This window comes from Haliaeetus albicilla, chromosome 9 (genome assembly GCF_947461875.1).
Source record: "Haliaeetus albicilla chromosome 9, bHalAlb1.1, whole genome shotgun sequence".
In the NCBI taxonomy this organism is placed as follows: Eukaryota; Metazoa; Chordata; class Aves; order Accipitriformes; family Accipitridae; genus Haliaeetus; species Haliaeetus albicilla.
Window position 1 is genome coordinate 6,017,999 of NC_091491.1, and position 20,792 is coordinate 6,038,790.

General features: G+C 36.7%; 1 protein-coding gene and 2 long non-coding RNA genes across 5 annotated transcripts in view; 2 read left to right on the forward strand and 1 right to left on the reverse strand.

Moving 5' to 3' along the window:
* Window positions 1-455: 455 nt before the first annotated feature.
* FOXN1 (forkhead box N1) overlaps window positions 456-20,792 on the reverse strand; it is a 42,278-nt gene continuing 21,941 nt past the window's right edge. For 2 of the 3 annotated variants that reach the window (XM_069791235.1, XM_069791236.1), the window contains exons 3-9: window positions 19,979-20,482; window positions 17,654-17,764; window positions 11,487-11,614; window positions 10,577-10,673; window positions 4,349-4,556; window positions 3,267-3,794; window positions 456-1,393 (exon numbers count right to left, since the gene is read on the reverse strand). In XM_069791235.1, the coding sequence (XP_069647336.1) occupies window positions 1,125-1,393; window positions 3,267-3,794; window positions 4,349-4,556; window positions 10,577-10,673; window positions 11,487-11,614; window positions 17,654-17,764; window positions 19,979-20,482 (1,845 nt within the window). In that variant the 3' untranslated portion in view covers window positions 456-1,124. The remainder of the gene's footprint in view (window positions 1,394-3,266; window positions 3,795-4,348; window positions 4,557-10,576; window positions 10,674-11,486; window positions 11,615-17,653; window positions 17,765-19,978; window positions 20,483-20,792) is intronic. The other variant, XM_069791237.1, reaches the window with a different exon arrangement.
* On the forward strand, window positions 3,788-10,808 carry LOC138686749 (uncharacterized). Its single transcript, XR_011326066.1, has 4 exons — window positions 3,788-3,978; window positions 4,376-5,493; window positions 9,327-9,394; window positions 10,100-10,808. It is a non-coding gene; the product is annotated as an uncharacterized lncRNA (long non-coding RNA).
* The window catches only part of LOC138686750 (uncharacterized), a 36,283-nt gene continuing 35,896 nt past the window's right edge, over window positions 20,406-20,792 (forward strand). The window contains exon 1 of the long non-coding RNA XR_011326067.1: window positions 20,406-20,515. This is a non-coding gene — a long non-coding RNA (uncharacterized lncRNA). The remainder of the gene's footprint in view (window positions 20,516-20,792) is intronic.

Sequence of the window (20,792 nt, forward strand, 5' to 3'; positions counted from 1 at the left end):
GTACTTTGATATTTTTTTGGTTTGTAGACTATATTCTTTAGTGTTGTTAAAGGTTCCTGCTCCAAATTGCTTTGTCTTTAGATTGCTTCACTTGGAATAAAATACTGTTCTGTCATGTCACAAGCAGCACCTTTATGGTAAATCAGAGAGAGAAGTGTGTTCCTGAGAAACTGGCTACTGAAATTCCTTAGTTTAGTTCATGTTTGGAACCATATGCTATCCTAATGCAAGGGCTAGTTCAGCATCATAATAAACCATGTTGGATGTTTCAGATGCCAGCTGGATGTTCAAATAGAGATGCTCTCTGGATTTGGCTAACTGCAACAATTATTGTTCTCTTTTTTATTAACATTTTTCAAAATCTTGATTTAATTGTTGAATAATTCATCTTACTGTTTGGCTTATGTGGATAAAAATAGAGGAATGAATGTGAATAATTTCCAGCCCAGTAAAAATTCTACTAAATTGTTTTGTTCTTTTTTATTAAAAAAGCAGGGTTTTAAATTTCTTTTTAAACACAGTAAAACTTAGATTTTTCACTGAAGTATATTTGTTGCTTTGGTTTAGTCTGTCAGCAGCTAGTCCTCTATCTTCTAATACTTGCAGAATTTTCAGTTTATGTTCTTGTTTACCAAAACCAGAACTTCTTTCAAGGGAACTATAAATGTTTTAATGTGTGGATTTTTTTTTTTTTTTGAGTGGTCTGTGGCAGATGTTGTTGCCATCATTGGCTCCAAGAAATAAGTTAGATTATTGTGTGTTTTGACTTCTGTGTTTGCAAGCAGCTTTCATTAAAAAAAAAAAAAGAAGAAAAAAGTAAATAATTTGTTTTCCTGTTATAGTCATTTGTTCCTGGAAGATGCAAAAGATGAGTGGCTTCATAAAACAGTGTTGACCAGTTCAGCCGTTAACAATATTATCTTTAAATAGTTTTAAATTTTTTTTTTTAGTATCTGTCTGTAGAAAATTATCATAGTAAAGCTACATATCCTGCAGGTGAGCTCTGGAAAAAGATTATTCTTATTCCGATGGACACAGTTTCAGCTGACATAAATCAGATAGGTAAGTGTGTGTGATGGTTAGGACTGCACTTTGACAAAATAATAATTAGGTTGGTGCGTGGTTCACATTAGTGCTATAGGTTTGGATCCAGAATTACTTAGGTAGGCAGGAGACACTGTATCCAATTCCATAAAGGCAGAGTAAAGAGTAGTGAGCTGTAGGTCGGGTAAGTTGTTGTGTGGAGTTCCGTTTTGGATGTTGACGTTGTTGCTGCTGCTGTTATCCATCTGGCAGTGAGAAGGGAAACACTGGGAAGACGTTGGGGATGATGAAATGAGAACTAAGGGATCCACAGCTAGGCTGTCATCTTTCAGCTCCTCCCAAAGATTTCCTATAACAAAACAAAATGGATTGATTCGACTTTCTTTATATATGCTTTTTGAAACATTGTTTTATGGGAGAAGTCATAATTATACAGTAGTGTATGTGTAGGTACTCTTAATCACTTGTGATTGAGAAAGGAAAAAGATTGTTTAGATAGTTATTATTTGTCTGCATAATAAATTAAAATCTGGGAGAAAGCAGCATTAATTTAACAAAATTATTTTACTTGATAATTGGCAAGATTCTGTTGCAAATGTATCCTTATGAAGCGTAATTTCTATTTGAAAAAAACCCCCGACTAATTTTGACAGGGGAAATTGCCTCTGTTATTTTTATAAGATGTAAAATGCCATTAGCTCTTCCATGAGACAAATCTGCAAATATTGCTCCACAACTGGACTTCTTGTATTCTTATGGTGTAGTGTTGTCTGAATTGCAAACTAAATTACTGGATATGTGATTGACCTGACAAATCAAAAGATCTGAAATATTACTTTCTTCTGACATGTACCAAAAAGTTTGGTGGCAGGGAGACTGTTGCTCCAATGCTATACCCACCATCTGCAGACTATCTAATGGGATAATACTTAGCCCTTTTGATTTTTCTAATTTTTTCATTTTTTTTTTTTTTAATGTATGTGTGTATATAATGATTTTGCTCCAAGTATGCAGGCCTTGTCTTAAGTTCTAGGACCTCTGATTTGAGATTTGGTAATTTTAGAAAGAAAGAAAGTAAAAAGCCTAGATAAGGTTAAATAATTTAAGGTAAAGGGCAAGGACAGAGTGAAACTGGAATCGTACCATATTGGTGAAGTATACAGAGTATTCACAGCACAAATGAGCATGCTCCAGATTAACTGAATAAAATGGAAAGAGGTTAAGAGAAATGAATGGAATGTGAGCTCTGGCTGCCTGAAAGAGAAAGAAGCTGAGGATTCAAGAAACTGTGTTGTTTATATTAGTAAAACAATCTGGGCATGGCAGGATTGCTGATTATTTGTGATAGTACAATGGCAAGGCAATTGCATTCATCGAGTTGTGTAGATTATTAAGACTGCATTTTTTTCTCTTTTAGGTTGCCTTGTGCACCACTTTTTGTCTGTGCAGGAAGGCAATTCTTGCATATTATTTAGTGCAGCAAGAGCTTTATCATTTGGAACCCACAGGTTTTGTTTTATATGTATACATATATAAATATACACACACACACACACACACTCTTAAACTTGGTGGGGTTTTTTTTTCTTATTTTTGCATGGAAAACTGTGTTGAAAATCCTGTCAGTTCAAGATGATTAAATTATTTAATATCAGGAACTTTACTGTCAGAATTACATGACTAAGTATTTAAGAACACACCCTAGAAAATATAATTGTTTGTAGATCATATGAATGCCTTGTGAAGGAGTAAATAGCATTCTTTTGAGCAAAGATGTGGAAGGTGTTTGAATAAATATTGATAAAGAAAAATGTTAACATGTTAATTCAATCAAAATTATTTCTTTTTGTGCTCCTTATATGACAACTCTCTTGCTATGCACCAAATAGTTGTGCTTGAGCAGTTTTCAGTGGAAAATATGTCGAAGTTTAAAAAATACATTGTAAATACTGTCTTGCAGTATTTAATATCAGCAGTCGTAGTCAAGAGTAAGCAGGGTCTTTTTAAACTCTGGATCTAAATCTTTAGTTTTCTTGGGAAACTTTTTAAAGATACAATGCAAAATTCCATGTTGTGCAAAATAATGTAACCTAGTAAGCTGGTCTTTGTAGCACTGGCAAGGACAAGTAGTTAAAAAAGAAGGACATAAATGCATCTTATGCCATTTGGGATGTGGTGTAATAAGGCTGAGTCTACAAAATAAAAATGCCTTCGATACCTACCTTGGAGATCAAAATCAGTCAGGGATGGATTAAGAGCATCGATATCATTGCTGAGATCTCCTTCCTGCATGAGCGTGTCCTGCATTGTCCTCGCTGTAGAGTGCTCTGTCAGCATCTTCACACCACACATGGGGGGGGTCTGAGCCGGCAGTGGAGAATCCTGGGTGATGCTGGGCTGAGTTCTGAGTTCACTTTGAGCGTCCCCAGAAGGAAACAGGGTCTGAGGATCAGGTGACTGTTGCATTAATGTACTTGAGATTTGAGGAAAACCCTGTGGTGATGTATAGCACGCAGTCTGTTGGCCCCCGAGCAAATTTGGTAATGGACTCTTGACATGTAGAGCTCCTGATGCGTGGATACTATGTAATGGCTGTGGTATACCGGAGGAAAGAGAGGGCTCGCATAAGGAATGGGATTGGACTGCCATCTGTCTGGAAAGGGATGCACTTGCAACACCAGTCGGACTGCAGGACATGATTGAAGATCTCAGCTTTTCACTTTTGTCGCCTATCAGTGTGTCAAGTTCTTCTACAAAACAAGAAAAAAGTCCATGACTTACTTATTCCTAACAGAGCCTTAATCTTCATAGCTTGCAGCTAGAATTTTAGTGTTCCTCAGGAAATGTGTGAGTGGAATGGCAAACAAAAGTGCTAGCCCATATACGATAAGAACTCCAAAAGCCTGAAATGTTTTTCTAAATTATCAGTGCCAAGTGAGTACTTAATAAATTGCATTTTTGTGTTTAATGGTTGGATATTTATCAGTTAATTTCAGATTTTATTCTGTAGTACTTATTCAGTGTTGTTTTTATCTTAAAGTTTAGTGAGTTGTCAAGAGAGAATGTTTTCTTGATGGAGCTTCTTTGTACCTATTTGAAAACACTCCTGCAAAACCAGGTCTTATTTAATTCTGCTTTTTATTGATTTTTTTTTAATTGTTTTGCCAATACCTTTATAACCAGTAAAAATTCTTAAATGCTTTCCTAAATCATGTATAAATTCTTTTATACAGCTTGGTGCCTATTGCAAAGAAAAGTTCTGGGGACCGCTGTCTGAGATCTAATGCACTAACATATTACTGACCTGGCTTTGCCATACTCTTCCTTACAGCAACTGGGTCTTTCCTCTTCCATTTCTGAAGCTCCTCCTGCATCTTATCAATTTTGGCTGGATTCAGAGCCCACAAACAGCCTTTCCGAGAAGAATTGCCTGACTTGTTCTCAACTTTCTCAAAGCATTTGTTCAAAGATAAGTTGTGGCGTACAGAATTCTTCCAGCCATCTGGAGCTGTCTGGAAAAACAAATCCAGTCTAAGAATGGCACTTCAAGGAAAAAAAAATACAAATATATTTCTCTGTTTTGACTGTTGAGATTATAAGAAATGCTGTTTAGATTATACTTTCTAAAATATGAAACTTGTATGTTAGAAGGAAGCCACAAAAATGTTACAGTCGTGTTGTGCGGGAAGAGAGGAATCAGATAAAATAGTAACCGATCTTCTAAGCAAGAAGGTTGGCCTTGTCAGAGGTGCTGCTGAATTTTTAAGACTGAGTTTGCAAATCACAAGAATTAAGTGTGTAAAGACTTATATTCTAGAACTGTGAACTAACAGGAAATCTATCTTTATCTATTTTGGAACACCTAGAAAAAATTCAAACACTTAATTGAAGGACTACGTGCTACTTGGACTCAAATTAAGTGTCCAGGCAGACTTCAAAAGAATTTTAGCATGCTGCTGTAGGTGTAACTTTGTATGCTAGCCAATTATATAACCAAATGGTTTAATCACAAGCCCTACAGATGAGATACAGGTTTCTACATCTGATCACTGCATCTTTTTGCTTTGCATTTATTTTTAACTCAGTAGTGGAAGCTGGCAGGTTCTTTCAAACTGAACAATACATATAAGCTTCATTAAAATGATTCCTCTATTTTATTTAGGCTGTTTCTGATCAATGAGGGAAACAAAATTCCCTCCTTCCCCTGAAGACAGTTTCGCATCCAACTGCAAGAATGGAAAGAGAAGAAAACCTGGTGCAAACTCTCTCTTTATACAATTTAATTTTTACAATTTTTTTTTCCTGATTGCTTGTAGAAGAACTTTGAAAATGAATATTGCTCTAGAGGATGAAGAGGGAAATACCCAGCAAAACAGTCATGCTCAGATTCTGATGGGATATGCCTGTTTCCTTGCCAGTCTGAAATACTGATCTTGAAGAAATGGCACTGTATCCTTTCATTGCATATAAGTCTTTCTGGTGTTTGTTTATTTGATTTCACTCATTTCTGCTTACTTAGTCATGTAGCCGGAAGATACTGCCCATCACATTAAGGCTTTGTAAATTAGTATGCACGTTCATATCAGAAGATTCCTATAGTAAATTCCTGATGTGTCGCCTCCTTGCTTTCCTTTTAGTTAAGTACTGTACAATGCTGTTTCTTACATATCTGAGTAGAACTGTCTTAGCTCATTGCCACTGCACTATAATCTTAAAAAAAAAAAAAAAAAAAAAAGAGCAGGAAAAATGACTTGCTACATAATGGCAGGAATCAATCGGAGAAACCCAACTTCATTGTAATAGATGTAACTGCTAGTCCAGCTAGACTTCCCCTGTCATTATAAGACCAGTTAAAAAACAAAAAATTGTAGCTTTACCTGTGTCAGTCAAATGATATTCTTTCCAAAAGGTCTGCATTTGCAGAGATGAGAAATCTCAAGAGAGAGAGAGACTTTAGAGCTCATCGGATTACAATGAATGATCTTCAGTACTAGTGTATGTGAGGCCTTTTTTCTTTTTTTTTAAATCAATTTTGGATGCTTTTTCTTTTCTTGTTTCCAAAAAATCCTCATCTGTGTGTCATAAGAATTAAAAGAAATTAAGCAACTCTCTGAAAGGTACGTGAAGTTGTCTATGTGCCACTATTGATTCATATTCATGGGTGCAAAATATTTGTTGTCACAATTGTTTATAACAACCACAGAGAATTATTGAACAGAGAGCACAAGAAATAAATATGATTTTCCATAGCCTTTTTAAAGAGGTTAAAAATTAAAATTTCCCTTTTATGTGCATTAAGTTTCCTTTCCATTTTTATGTTTTATTAATAGGGATCCTTCTCTCATAGAAAGCCAGCTTTTTGATAGTTTCTCTAATTGTTGCCTAGTGTAACAGATTTCCTCTAAGACCACCTTTTATAAATGGACTTTTCTCCATTTTTGCTTTCATATGATACGCCATTAATTTTTGAACATACTTTGACAGAAATTCTACTTTTATCAGGAATGTAAAATCTCTTTTTTCCTAGCTTGTGAAGGCCTGTCTTGTGGGTTAAGGTGTTAAAAGCCTTACTGAAGAATTTGAGGGTCAAATTTAATACTTGCTTTCTTCATTAAAAAAATAATTAGCTGTGGAAATTAAATACATGGTATTTACTGAAAAAGAAACTATTTTCCTTTCATAGCAGCACAGTTTCTACCCTTTTGGCCCACCTGATGTCAGCATTTCACTATTCTGTTAGCCAGTCCCATAGGTGAGACAATGTGCATTTCTATTTTAGAAACAAACAACCCCTTTAAAACTCTTTCTGCCATAGGGTAATACTAAAGATGATGAATCAGTTTTTCTCCCTTGCAGATCATATTCAAGTTTCTTTCTGGCAGTTCCAAAAGTAAATAAAACTGTTCCTCCTAGGTAAGATGTGTACTTAGCTACTGAATAAGCTGACCTGAAAGAATATTCATGGTTCTTGCCCTGCACATGAGGCTACATATACCTCTGCCTGTATCTAGACAGGATAATTAGTGTTTCTGCTAAGCACCAGAGAAGATGGGAGTGGCATGTGTTTCTCAGAGGTTTTCAGAATGTGTGGGGGTGTAAACTATGATGTAGTTTTAGAGACGTAGAGACATGGATTTATTCTGGAGACTGCTGCCAAGAGTTGAACAGGTTCTTGCATTACACTTGGTATTGCTGAGCAGCGGAAAAATAGTCGTTTACCTAGGTAGGCCCTGAAGGAACACTCCAGCAGTATGTTCATGTTACAACTGTCACCAGTTTTTTAAGTTAGCATTTGATTGTCTGTTAATGAACTGAGCTTTGGCTACTGAAGTTGCTCTCGTGTAGTTGGAATCTCCTTGCTGTGGCTCGTTTCTGCCATTGCTGCATTCTGCATAGTGTGAATGAAGCTGTGTGGAGTTGGACACTGCAAGAGAATGCTTGCTGGTATGAGTTCCGTCAGACCACAGACCTTTCTAACCTCTTGGACCACTGGCAATAACTCCAATTAACAAGATTAAAGCTTTCTGTTAGACTCACTAATCACTACAAAGAAGAAAAAGGATGACAAGCAAAAAATATTATTGTACAGACCCATTGATCCTGACCGCCTCTTGAAGTTTAAAGAGTTCAGTGATCTTGCAAAACCCTTTCTCTTTAAATCTAGGTCTCAAAAGAAGGGAGAGGTACATCAAAGAGTAATTCAACTTTAGCTGCGTAGATGTTTTTTTTAGGACGTAGGAGTTGGATTGCTCTGTTTCAACTAGAAATGAGATTGTTGCATCATAGAAACTAAATTTGCTGTGGCAGCGAATACAGGTTAATTTGACTAGGCTTGTATCATCCAATGTCTCCCAGCAAGATTCTGTGTACACTTGTACTCTGTTTCTCTCCAACTTAAATTGCTTCCCCTCCCCCTGTTGTATCCTGCTATTTAGTGAGTTCTGGTAGCAACAACAAAATGTTCTTTGCCGATTTTTATGTTACTTTATCTTGCTGAAGACTCTCCAGAAAAGGGAGGATAGAGGATATTAGCTTTTGCCATATATTGATAATTCTGTGGGCTGCTGTAAAAACCAGAAGTAGACAGGGCTTAGTGCCGTAACCATAATATTTGCTTGCTTATTCTCCCCTGCTTATTTTAAGGATGTTTGGGATGGAACTAGTCAATCATTTGACTGTATTTGTAAGTAAAATGCAAAAATAAAGCCATCACAAAATAGTGAATGTTCCAGTAGTACCCCCTGTACCATTCTTTTCCTATAATGCATATGATGGCAGTAACCTTATTTTCATCAATTTTTAAATGAATTAAGAAAAAGACATGATGATCTGCAGAAAAAAACCCAAACAAAACCATACCACCAAAACCCCCTACCTGTGGAACAGGCAAGTTTTGATAAGTAAGAAGGGAAAAGTTTAGATTAGGTATAAAACAGTTATTTAAAGCTGTGGTAGAAATGTACCTACTGTACAGATGAGCATATGTATACACACGTCTCTATGTATACACACAGACAGACATAGGAACACACACCTATCTATACACATTTACATGCAAAATATCACAGTATATACAAGACACAATATTTACACACAATATATAGTTGAGGAAATGATGTATATCTCCCTGATGTTTATGCTGTGTCAGAATAACTTTAACTTCAGGACCAGGAAGGTGACACCTGATAGAGCCACAGTCTTGTGTCTGAGGAATTCTGTGCGTGTTGGCAGCAGCAGCATTTGGTTTGCAAGCTGCCAATTAATTTTATAATCAATTGTGTTGTAAGACAAAGGAGAATTAATTTCAGTTTGGTCTGATGAATAAACGTGGGCATGCCTGTAAAACTTATTTTTGATATTCCCACCTCTGCTTGAAACTTGTGCTATTTTTCCAGAAAACAGTAAGAATGTATTACTTTGCTGTAGATCACATGATTTGTGCATTATGCTAAGAAGCATAGTTCTGCAAAGTATCAATTTCAAGATGTTGTGACCCAGGACCTTTTTCACAATTCTCAAACTATTTTCCTTTGGATTATTAATATTTCTTGCAATTAGTGGTAAATGCATGGAAAATAGAGTTAATCTTCTGTTAGGGACAAAATACAAATCTTGAAATTTATTCTTGTTTTGAAAATGAAAAAAAAATTACAGCTACTATGTTCTTGTCATGTGCCATTCTACCCTTCTTCCTTTCCCTATTTAGATTAGTATCATTACTTAATTTCATGTGTGTTTAGCCTAAAAATCAGTTGTGTCTCTGTGACTTAACAAAGTTGGAGTGCTTCAGATTTGTTTCGGTGGATTAGGACCAGTCATGTTGTGATGGGATACTTCTTGAATTATGATGGTAGGTTTCTTTATTTTTTCTCCCTTCTCTTGCTTGTAACAAATAATAGAGTAGCTAGTGATTCCTTTGAGCTGAAATCTGGGAATACAGAAGTATAATGGATGCTAACATTCTTCCTTCATGATGTGTATTCTTTTTCTCTGATTACTGACATGTTCTATTTTTTTTTTTTTGGTGGGCATTATTTATCCTCAGTTAGTGTCCAAAACCATTGCCAAATTGTATTGGAACATTTATTTTTAGTTATTCTTAGTGTTCTTTTCTTAATACAAATGTTCGAATTGCCTTCCTGTAGCTGCTTTAAATTTGGTTTAATTGCTGCATGTTTATTTGCAATAAGAAACAGGACAGACTCATATTGCTTTATTTTCATTTTTGGGCCTTACTAACAGCTGCAGTCACCTCATCTGGACTTTTAGTGAGATGTTTTTGAAGAATCAGCAATAACGAAGCTCTGGGTTGAGCAGCAGTTGACGATTCTATTATAGCTCTTTTTAAAATCTTAACTGTAATCCTTCTGCTCTTGGATCATGTGCTGACTAATCTCTTTCCACTTGCATTCCAAGTGCAAGAAACCTTTCTCTTACAGCATGGATTTAAATTTCAATAGTATCTGCTGCAAACCATACACCCTTACCTTCACCAACATTACTGGGTAATTATGAGCTTAGTACCATTTATCACATATTATACTTTCCTTTGTAGAGTGCATGCAACTGATGGAGTTGCCTAAGATGGATATCCCAGCTCCAGAACAGAGCAAGATAACCTTGAACCTCTGCTTCCACTTGAGTCTGGAGGTGCTATTGATGTCAGAGGAAGCCACAAGACCAGTTCTGCCTGTATTTGAGATCTGAGAGGAAGGAATGGATGTGTTTTTAAAAATATTTATCCTTTTTATGAGTTCTTAGTGAGGAATGGCCACTGTTAGCTGCACCAACTCAAAGTTGGAACAGTTCTTAATATCTTTTTTGTGTTAAATATTACCACATATCATGTTCACATTTCTGCCTAGGCCTAAAAGGCTGGGTAGTTTGTGATCATGAAGGTATATAGCATTTAATTGATTTGATATTAATCTACTAAGAAATTATCCTTTTTCATAGATTGAATCCCCTCCCTTATTCCCTCTGCTGCCAGGTAAGCTTAGAGAGAGATTCCCCCCCTCCCTGTGGAACTCACCTTAAAGTAAGGAAAGTGTTCCGTCATGAAATTGTAGATCTCACTGACTGGCAAACTCCCTGTCTTGCTGTTTTTGAGTGCCATGAAGATCAGGATGCTGTAGGGAGAGAAAGAAAAGTATTTTAGCCTGTTCTGCTTCACTCCTCAGAAGCAGAAAGAAAGACTATTTTTCACAGTGCATGTAATTACTCTGGCTTTCACTGTCATAGCATGAATACCAATGATGCTTAAAGTTTCCACTCAGTTGTTTATAAGCAAGCTCCTTACACTGCCTAACTTCTAGAGGTAGTTCTCAAAGCGCATATAGAAGGTCCAACCTGGGTTTAAAATAAAGTAATAGAAAGTGGAATCAAGACCACAGCCTTCAAATCCTGCTAGTGTGTATTTATTTAAGGTTGTGTTTGAATGCTTAGACTGATAAAGGCCACAAAGAGAATACCAAACTGACAGTGACAGAAGGTATAATTAAAATTTAATTTTCTGATCTGCTTTGTTAGACTGCTATTTGGGGGCTAAACCTGTGTGGTGACTGGCATATCTGATAGGTTTTCTAGGCATTTCCTTGCCCTAGTAACTGGAGAAAAAATTAGTTTTAATACAGGTCCTGGAAAGACAACTAAGTGTGATTAGTCTTGTGCTGATGAAATTTGCAACACCTAAGATTTTGTATTAGAGAAATGTCTAGCTTTTGCGGGGGTGATCAAGACTGTTCACACGCTTTACAACATTTCATTTCCCTCTGCCTTGGCCCCAGAGTCTGGAACATCTTGTGATTCATACAAACAGGACAGAGCACACTCAGAACAAGACAAATAAGAGTAAGCATGTTATTGCAAATGATGCTGGAAATAGGCCATGGGTAAACAGTGTATTTCCTGTAACATTAGGACTTGAAAAAATATTTTATTACCTGTAGGAGTAGATGGGTTTGGGAAATAGAGGCTGCTGGGATTCTTGACTGCTTTGAGGAGCAATTCTTTGGTAAGGGTAGTGTGAAGAAGTAATATAAGTCACAGGATAGCTGCCTCCTGAGGGATACTGATGATACAATAAAAGAGATGTTACTTGACTTAGCAACAAGCTCTCAAAAATATTTCTTTCTTAGTAACAGTATTAAAGTATTAAGTTCTGAGAATATTGTCCTCTGCCTACATGTAATAGCTGTTATGCCAAGTCAGACCTAAAGTCTTTCTAGGATGGCATTGGAAAACATTAATATTACTAGCTAATGTTTAAGAAGTAGAGGAAAAGGGGCATGTATGAGGAGGAACTTACTGATGTGTTGGCTGTTACCAGATCCTGTTGCAGTGTGTTCCAAACTGAAGTATGTAAAAAAAGTGCTTTCTTTTATTATTGCCTGCTATGCTACTGAGTTCTTGTGAAAAATGGGAGTAACTGTACCCTATTAATTGTCTCCAGATAAGTCATAATTTTATAGACCTAAAGCATACCTCCCTTCAGCCATCTCTTTTGCAGTTGAAGTATCTTAGCCTGCTCAGCCTCCCCTGAACATTGCATTATGCAGATAAGTAAGTGAATGGTGTAATTTTATTTATATAAATAATAACCCCCCTGCCCCCCCAAATACAGTACTTCAAACAATGTGCACCACAGAAAAATAAGCCTATTAAGTAAAGCCACTAAAAATATAGGAAGAAACAGGGAAGTTTTGACTAAGCCTTGTTTGGGTTTGTATGATTTTTTTTGTTTTTTTTAGGTGGAGAGGGATACAAACAAGCAAGAATTCAAAGTGTATAAAATCTACTCCCAGGACAATAGCAACCCAAAGCAACCATTCAATATGCTGTTATTAGGCAAGGCAGTTAAAAACCCAAACAACAAAGAAAGCTTTAGTGGACAAATGGCATCAGAATATATATAAAGTGAATGTATTATTTTAGAATAAATTAGCCATGTCATTCCAGGGATCAGGAGAGTGGCATATCAGGCATTTCTCATAGGTGGTTTTCATATTGCCTGACTTGTGCTGAAGCTGTGAGGCTACTCTGTGTAGGTTCCCTCATAGTCAATGACAAGAAACAGGCTTCTCCAAGAGGCTGTAGGTTTAAGTGCTGTTAACCACCACCTCAAGCAGCTTCTTTTCCCCCCCATTTTCTATATCAGAAAGCTAAAAAGAATAGCCAGGACACCTAAAATCAGATAGCATTTATGTTATCCTCACCCCACCCCTAGGGACAAGCAGCAGAATGCTACCTGAGACTGAAATGCTAAGGTATCTCTTGAAGAGCTCTCTAAGCCTGTCCAGCTCTCAAGACATACTAAATAAGTGGCTGGTCTATCATGCGATCACCAAGATAGAAAAATGCCAATGCAAAAAAATAGGTGAAAGAGGGGAGATAATACATATAGATAGCCTTGATTACTTCAGAGTTTCTGTAGGTTTGCTCTCGATTTTTTAACACAGCAGTTGGTCACATAATTTTCTTTTCCAAATTACAGTTTAAACCTGCTGGCAAGCAACTTTCAAGAACAAAGAAACACTGCCCTGCTAAAGTTAGATACCATCAGTTGGCTCTCTGTGAGGCAAAGGCTCCCACTGAACTCAGAGCTCAGTGTGAGAGGAATTTCTGCCTCTTACAGATGAATCTTTCCAGATGCCAGTGCTAGGGCATGGCCAAAATTAGGAATCATGTCATATGCTATTAAAAAATCTACCTGCATGCCTTCCTTAGTACTCAAAGGTTGCTGAGCCCTGTTCTAGTGTTTTACTGCTTAGCTCTAGAAGTCCTGTGTCATGAGGTTTCTATGGTTCCTCTGAAAGATTATAGTGTAGCTTTCGAGCCTTGTTGAGAAAATTTCCTTGGTAATTAGTTTATACATCTTCTTAGTTTCTTACTGTCATTCCTATTTTTGGACCAGTAGCTTCTGTTGCTCTTGGTCTTTGTCCCCATAAAATGCCTGTGAGAGGTTATCACATGCTTGCAAAATGTTCATAGTTTATTTATTTATTCTGGATTCTGAATAATTTATTTCAGTTTCTCAGTAATTTTATTGTTGTTGCTTGAGTTTTTGCCTGTTTGCTTTTATCTTTCTAACATTGAACTGCCTGAAATGGAATGTGGAAAAACATACTGAGTACACTAATTTGTTTGCTACAGTAAGCAGGGTGAAAGAAATGAGATGTACATAATTAATCATGTCCTGCCTTGTTAAACTAAATACTGGGCAGAACTACAGTCTCCAGAGCAGCCATGAACTCATTTCCGTGTGCAGTTCTGTGCTGTCTGCTTTGTTGCATTGTGTGTAGATTTTTTCACCAGACTAGAAAACTGGGCAGTTCATGCAATAATTTTGATTTTATTGGTTTTAGTGGCTCTTTGAAAGGAAAGAATACTAAGATGGGACTGGTTGTGATGTCATCACCAAAGGCAAGAACTGGGCGTTTTAAGGATTATTTCTCTTTTATTGGTTTCATTACTCCTTTTTGAGGGAACAGAGGCTGGGGAATGGTCTGGTATGACAGGCTTGAGCTGGTTTTACAGTCGCACAACTGGCATGAAAGGTGTCCGTGTTTTATGGTGGGTGGGTAAGTGACTTCAGTAAGTGTCTCCTATTTCTTTCAGGTCAATAAGAAGTAATTTTTCTTATGAGTCATCATTTCTGTTGTGTCCAGCAAAGGGGAAGGTGAGGCCATTTTATCATCTGGACAAAATTAACGAAGGAGTTGATCTCTCTCATCCCTCTAATGAAAAGTGAGGCGTAGCTTGAACATCCTTCACTTCAGGCTAAAGGGCCCGTTCTCTTGAGTGTAACTTCCTAGTGATTTAAATTGCACTGCTCCATTCAAGTTTGAAATGCTAAGTATTAATACTGGAGCTGCTTCATGCAAAAGATGTTATTCCACTTCTTCTCAGTCTTGTATCACATGTTCTTTCATTTCCCAGTATCTGATTATGGCACACGGGCAGCAATTCTACCTGTTACGACTTTGGCTGCTTATACCCATTGTTTTTTTCCTCTGAGTAGTAGAACATGTTGCCATACTTTTACTGTAGTAATGTTAAGAAGCACAATATTGAAAAGTCTAACAGAAACCTGCTGCATGTAAGAGATCTGTCACAGTGCCAGCCTGCAGGTGGATGGAAGACTTTCCTCTTAGTGCTTGTTGTGTCTTGCCTAGCAACTCCCAGAAGGTGTATTTCAGCTTTGATTTTGTAGGTTTTTTGAATGTGGTTAATGGCAATGTATAGTAATAGTACTGGTATCAAATCAGCAGTGATAGGGGGAAGGTGCCTGCTTCAGAATGAATAAAGATATTAAAAAATATTTAAATGAATTAACAAGCTAACTGGAGTTTCTGCTAAAGCAACGCACAAACCTGACATTTATACTGTGTGTGAGATGTATGGCACATCCACAATGTCTGTACTGCAGTCCCAGTGGGGAACTAGTTTATATTTGCAGCAGAGCTTTTGTGGCAAGTTAATCCTTCATCTGGAACCCTTTTCTTCTAAAATAACAATAATAAAATCAATCAATTTGTAAATTAGGATGGTAGTGTAATATCACCCTTCTTTTTATTCTAGTTAAATTTTATTATTACCTTTTATCACTTCTATTGAGTTTTAGGCTAACAAGAAAAAACAAGTAAATTAATTTTGCTGGTGTTGATAAGAACTTAAAAGATAGTTACCTTTTTGCCACATTATAGTGGGGGAAAAAAAAGGTTCAGTAAATAGGTAAAAGAAAAAGCCAGGAGTGAGATTATTCTTTAGCCATATTTCCTGACTTGATTTAAGAGAACTGCTTCATTCTGTTATCTATGCCTTCTCACATCTATTTAGCATCTGTACACTTCTCAAGCTTTACAAGGCTATGCACTAAGGACAGTGGATGCAAAAAGCCCGTGGTATTGAAACTATGTGAACTTCAGTAGTACCTGGATGCCCTAAGCAAATTGGTCTGTCCTTGCACAATACCTAGTTGGAGAAGAACCTCTGTGCCCCTGAGTTCCTAAGCTGATTTAAATACAAAGTCCAGTTAGTGGTCAGGGGCTGGCCGCAGCTGAGGGAGCAGGAAGAGAAAGATGACAGTAATAGGAAATTGATTTTAGAAGTTTACTTCATGCAAGTGTTGATACTTGAGGGTGCTTATTGAGCTGCCTTGCCACACCATCCTGTTGATCATTTTAACTGTCCCAGACACTAGAAGTTCAGAAAGGCTGTCAAGTCCCTGAAGCTCTCCAAATGCTTGATACAGTTAGTCCTTATTTTATTCCTCTCTATATCTGAGGAGTTATGTACTGTAATAATGAGACAACTTCCTTTAAGTTTCAGTAGACGAGTGGGGGATTTATAAGTATAAGAAATACACACTTAAAATATGAAAATCCACTACTGTGGTATGGAATACTTTCATTCCTCCTTAGTAATGTTTTACAAAACTCTAACAAATGAAATTCCTAAAAAGTCATCTGTGATGGATGATTTCATTTCATCAATGATAGTACAATTAGACATATGTCTATTCTTGTTCTTTATGGTCATTCACCATCTGTTTTCAGAAGTTACTTAAATTTCCTATTAAAGAAAGCAATGCCAAAAATAACCTTTCTTTTTCCTCGTGAGGGACTAAATCTTGATGATGAATGGTATGATTACTATTTCAATGACTCAGACTGGTAACACCATATGAATTAACAATCTCAATGAAATATACGGCAACCTGTTTTTTGTTCTCTTTGCACAGTTTTAGATCACTGCTCTGTTAGTCACATTTTTTTGTACTTCTTGAGCAAGTTGAATGGGATGGTACAGTTGATTCTACAATATCAGTCATCAGTCACTGCAATCAAAGGAGTCGTAACTCAGGTGTGAGCTTTTATGTTCAAATATTTTATATATATGAATTTCCTGTAAGTTTAACTTAATTCAGTTCTAATGGTTGGGAGTTCTCGTAGTTGTGCTATTTTTGTGTTTGGATTTCTGCCTATATATCTGAAAAATCCTCGTTGCTTTAATCTCACCTTAAATAAGTTCTGGGGTTTCATTTGTTTGTTTGTTTGTTTGTTTTTTAGATAGGGTGTTTCAAGCATATTTTTATCTCCTCAAATGTCTTTCTTACTGAAAATTTTGTACATTGCAGATAATTGAGCATAAAAGAGGAAAATTTCAATGCATTGAACAGCACCACCATTTATATGTAAAGGAAATTATTTAAAGACATTTCAGAGTCATGAAAATTACTTCTGTAATACACACCCTCCCTTTATGCCAAGTTTTCAAAGCTCAGTAGACCACACTCGCTAACCTCTATAAATATGTACTAGGATCACATGTAAGATTAAGGAATATATGTATGATTTTACAAAGATACTGTGTGTATACTGCTTTGAAAATATGAACTGACATGTATTCAAAAGACATCTATCTAAACACACTCAAGAAAAACAAGGTGTCAGTTACTCTTGTGCATTTTTAGTATTAATAATATGGTTACATTACGGAAGAACAACCTTAATATTGTGCATTCTCATGCATCATCAGCATTATTGTCAATTATGCTTCAGCTGAATAATCTTTCACTGGGGATGATGTAACAGTCAAAAGATTGCAAAAGAGATGTGTGTGCCATCAAGCACAAGGAAAGCAAGCATAATCTTGCTGTTAAAATTTTGCTTTAAAAGTGTTTTTCTATGTTAGGTCTGAATTTTAAGTATACAGTTGCATCTATTTAATTTTTTATTCTGAATTTAAAGCACGGTTAATTCCCTGAGATCCTGAAATGCCAACAGTTATGTTAATAATTTATCTGGTTTCAAAACCAGTTTTCTTGGGCATAATGGTGAAAATATAAATAATCAGTACCAAGATTCCATTTTTACAAGTTTTGTTTACTTTTTCTTTTTTTTTTTCTGGATGACCATTTTAAAATGCATTTAGCTGTGGTTCTTTTAAGATCTCATTGTCATAAACAAAATGTACGTACACAAACATGGCCCCGCAAACACAAATTTAGCAGGTATTATTTCATCTGTCTTTTTGTATTATTACCATAACTACTATACCATTATAGTGCTAGAAATACAGGGGATTTTGGTCTACATATTATACTGACCTGATGGAAAGGATGTGAGGGGCAATACATCTGCTGCACTTGAGGCTGATAGCAATACAAACCAGGCTGCCCTTCCAGTGGGGATGTCCTAAGCTTGATGTCTGAATCCTGCTAGAAAATGTTTAAGGAAAGAGTTATTAGAGAAAACACCTCAATTTAAAATAGAGTAAATTCTGTTAGTTCTGATTTGTTTTTCATTATACTTACTACTTTTTTACACTTGATTCTGTCACAGTGTTACATAGAATTTGTTTCATATTCTAGTGGTACAAGAAGAAACATTGTTTCCTGCATTTGTATAATTACTACTTTAAAAAAGAAAATCCCAGTCCAAATTCCAGCAAAGAGCAATTCAGAAAATGTGTTTCTGTTTATCTTTTTTCCCTACATACACAAACTGCATACTCCAGCTTTCATTCCTGAGTTTGCACATGTGTCTCTGTCTCTCTCTCTTTTTCATACTCCTTGATTTTTATCTTGCAGACTGTCAGTACCTCAAGCTGACACTGACGTTTTGTCATTATGTAGAGGGTGAGGTCTAAAATGCACAGGAAGGAGGTGGCAGGGAAGAATCAAACTAGGCTGACTACTGAATTTGATCAAGATATAGGAAATGTAACAAGGATGTGATTTATTTCTGCAACCGTGGAAATAAACATAGAGAAGTTGATCAATTTCTCACAGATCTGCCCAGCTGCTAGTCCTGGATTCCATGTAGGGCTTGATTCTGTTAAGGGCTCAGACTCCTAGATGTTAAATATTGCTGTCTTTTAGTTAGAATGCTGAGTGTGCCATGCAGTGTGTGTGGTAACACTGTGCTTTAGAAGAGCAATTCAAACAAACTGCATGCTAAGCAGAGAGCTAGATAGAGCTCTAGCTGGTAATAAACAGTGCAGGGAATGATGTGTCTTAAGCAGCATCCTTATCTGTAGGTCTGGTGACTGACTTCAGGTTCCTTTGCCCACTTAACATTGATGGCTAGGATTTCTTTTCTGAGAGCTGATGTGATAGATATCTTATTATTTCAAGGAACTAGTAGCACTTATCCTTCTGCTTTAAAGCAAGGCCATAATGACCGTCTTTTATGGTATAGATTAATGTAGGGGTACATATTAGACTTGATTTGATATCCTGGCACCAAGCAAATCCAGTATTAATAAATGTCCATGCTATTTTGATGACCATAAGATGAAGTTTTTTGGAAATGTCAACCTGTCAGCAGCATGTAAGCTATGTAAGAGCTTTGAAGTTGCATGCTGACTGAACCAGTGGAGACATTAACAAGTAGCCAGCCTTTTCCTGAGTAGTCACACATACTTGGTAAAGGGTTCCTGCAGTGCTAGCTTTACATTCTCTACATCTCACAGCCCAGGGATTTGGGAAGAAAATGGGAATTTTTTTCATCAACTGCTTATAGTTTTTACATTAAACTCATCTGACCTAGATGAGTATTTATCCAGGAAATAAGAGATTTAGATCAATTTCCTCCTTAACCTGAATGGCTTCAATCCCCAGGTATGTACCCTGACAACATCCCTCCATTCCCTGGTAAATTGTCTTAATCCAATTAAGACTTTTTTTTTTTAACCCCTCTTTCTTTTGGTAACCCTTGAATTCTTTGCCTCACAGCAATTTAGAACCAGTGGTTAGGGCCCTCTCCTGGCAGATGTAGTCATTGTTTTTGTCTGCACTAGATTGTGAAGATATGCTTTACACTTTGGATCACAGCAGAGATATCTTGTGGAGATACTGGAGGGTAATTTACTTTGCTTTTCAGGGATCTCTATGCTGCCCTAAATAGGCAGTCACCTCTATCCAGTATGTGAATTAGCCCAGGTACCTTTACAGTGCACATACCATAAACAGATCTTATATTTAATATTAAGTAGTACTGATGTCTTAGAGTTGCTCTTTTATTTGCATCGAGAAAAATGCAGGTCAGCCGAGGTGTTGTGACAAATCAGATGCACATGTCCTCATGTTTGAAAAATACAGTTTTGTGAACTTTTGTCCCTTGAAAATACTAGTTGATGACAGCTGCTGATATAAAACCTGCTGTCAGAAAGAATTTGGATATTTAGGATTCATGTATTGTGTCTAGTGGAAAATAATTTGTCCTTGTGCACCTTTCTGATGACTGTTTTTCAGTAGGGAAAGGCCATAAAAGGAACTTTGACAAGTCAATTCGGATGACTATCCCGAGCTCTACCCTGCAACTTGACAGGAGACTAAATGGCCATGTAATCACATTAAGAGATAAGAAAATAACTCCAAAAGTATATTATTGCCATTGAAAACAGGAAAAAAACTAGAAAAAATACTGACCATGACTTGTGAACCGTGATCTTGGCCTGTGGTGCCGTATTGGATGCTGTTACACCATGGTTGTTCTGTGGAGATGTTTGGAATGTGTGCAGGAAATGACTCTGACTCATCAGGACCTGTAGATCCTGGTAGACCCTCAAAACCATCGATGCTTCTAGCATTTTTGAAGGGTGAACCTTCTGGTGGGAGGGCTTGATGTGCTTCCTGGAAGACATCTTCGCTGATCTGCCTCTTGTAAGGGTGAAAGGGGTTTCTGCTGCTCTTGAGAAACCTGTCATAATTTCCTACAGTACTTTCCTCGTAACTGTACCGTCTGAATTTTTCAGCACTGAAAGATGCTTTAAATTTGTTCTTGCCACAGTGGATTCCTTGGCTTGTAGGATATCTCCCATGAATTTGATCCTGTGCTGGAGAAGCAGGGCTGGGGCTGTGAGAAGACTCTGAACTCTTCCTTTCTGTCCTGCTGTCTGACTCGTATGCTTGGCAGTTATAGCTGGGATTATCCTGCAATGATTTATCGGCATTTATTTAGGATTAGTACGAGCAAATATTTTATTATTTTCATTATTTACAAAAAAAGTACGTTAAAAATATATTATTGGTGTGAAGTATAAAATCACTAGTCCTAGCCACCTTCATGCAGAGAAGCCCTAAAAGATCTAAAGGTTTTTCTGTTTACTCTGTATCCAAAACTGTTCAAAAGTAAATTAGTAAAAGCTTTGAGAAGACTGAACTATCTTGGAAAAACAGGACGTCTTAGGTGACTATTGACTAGTTGGTCTGACAATTTCAGGGAAAAGATGATGTATGATCA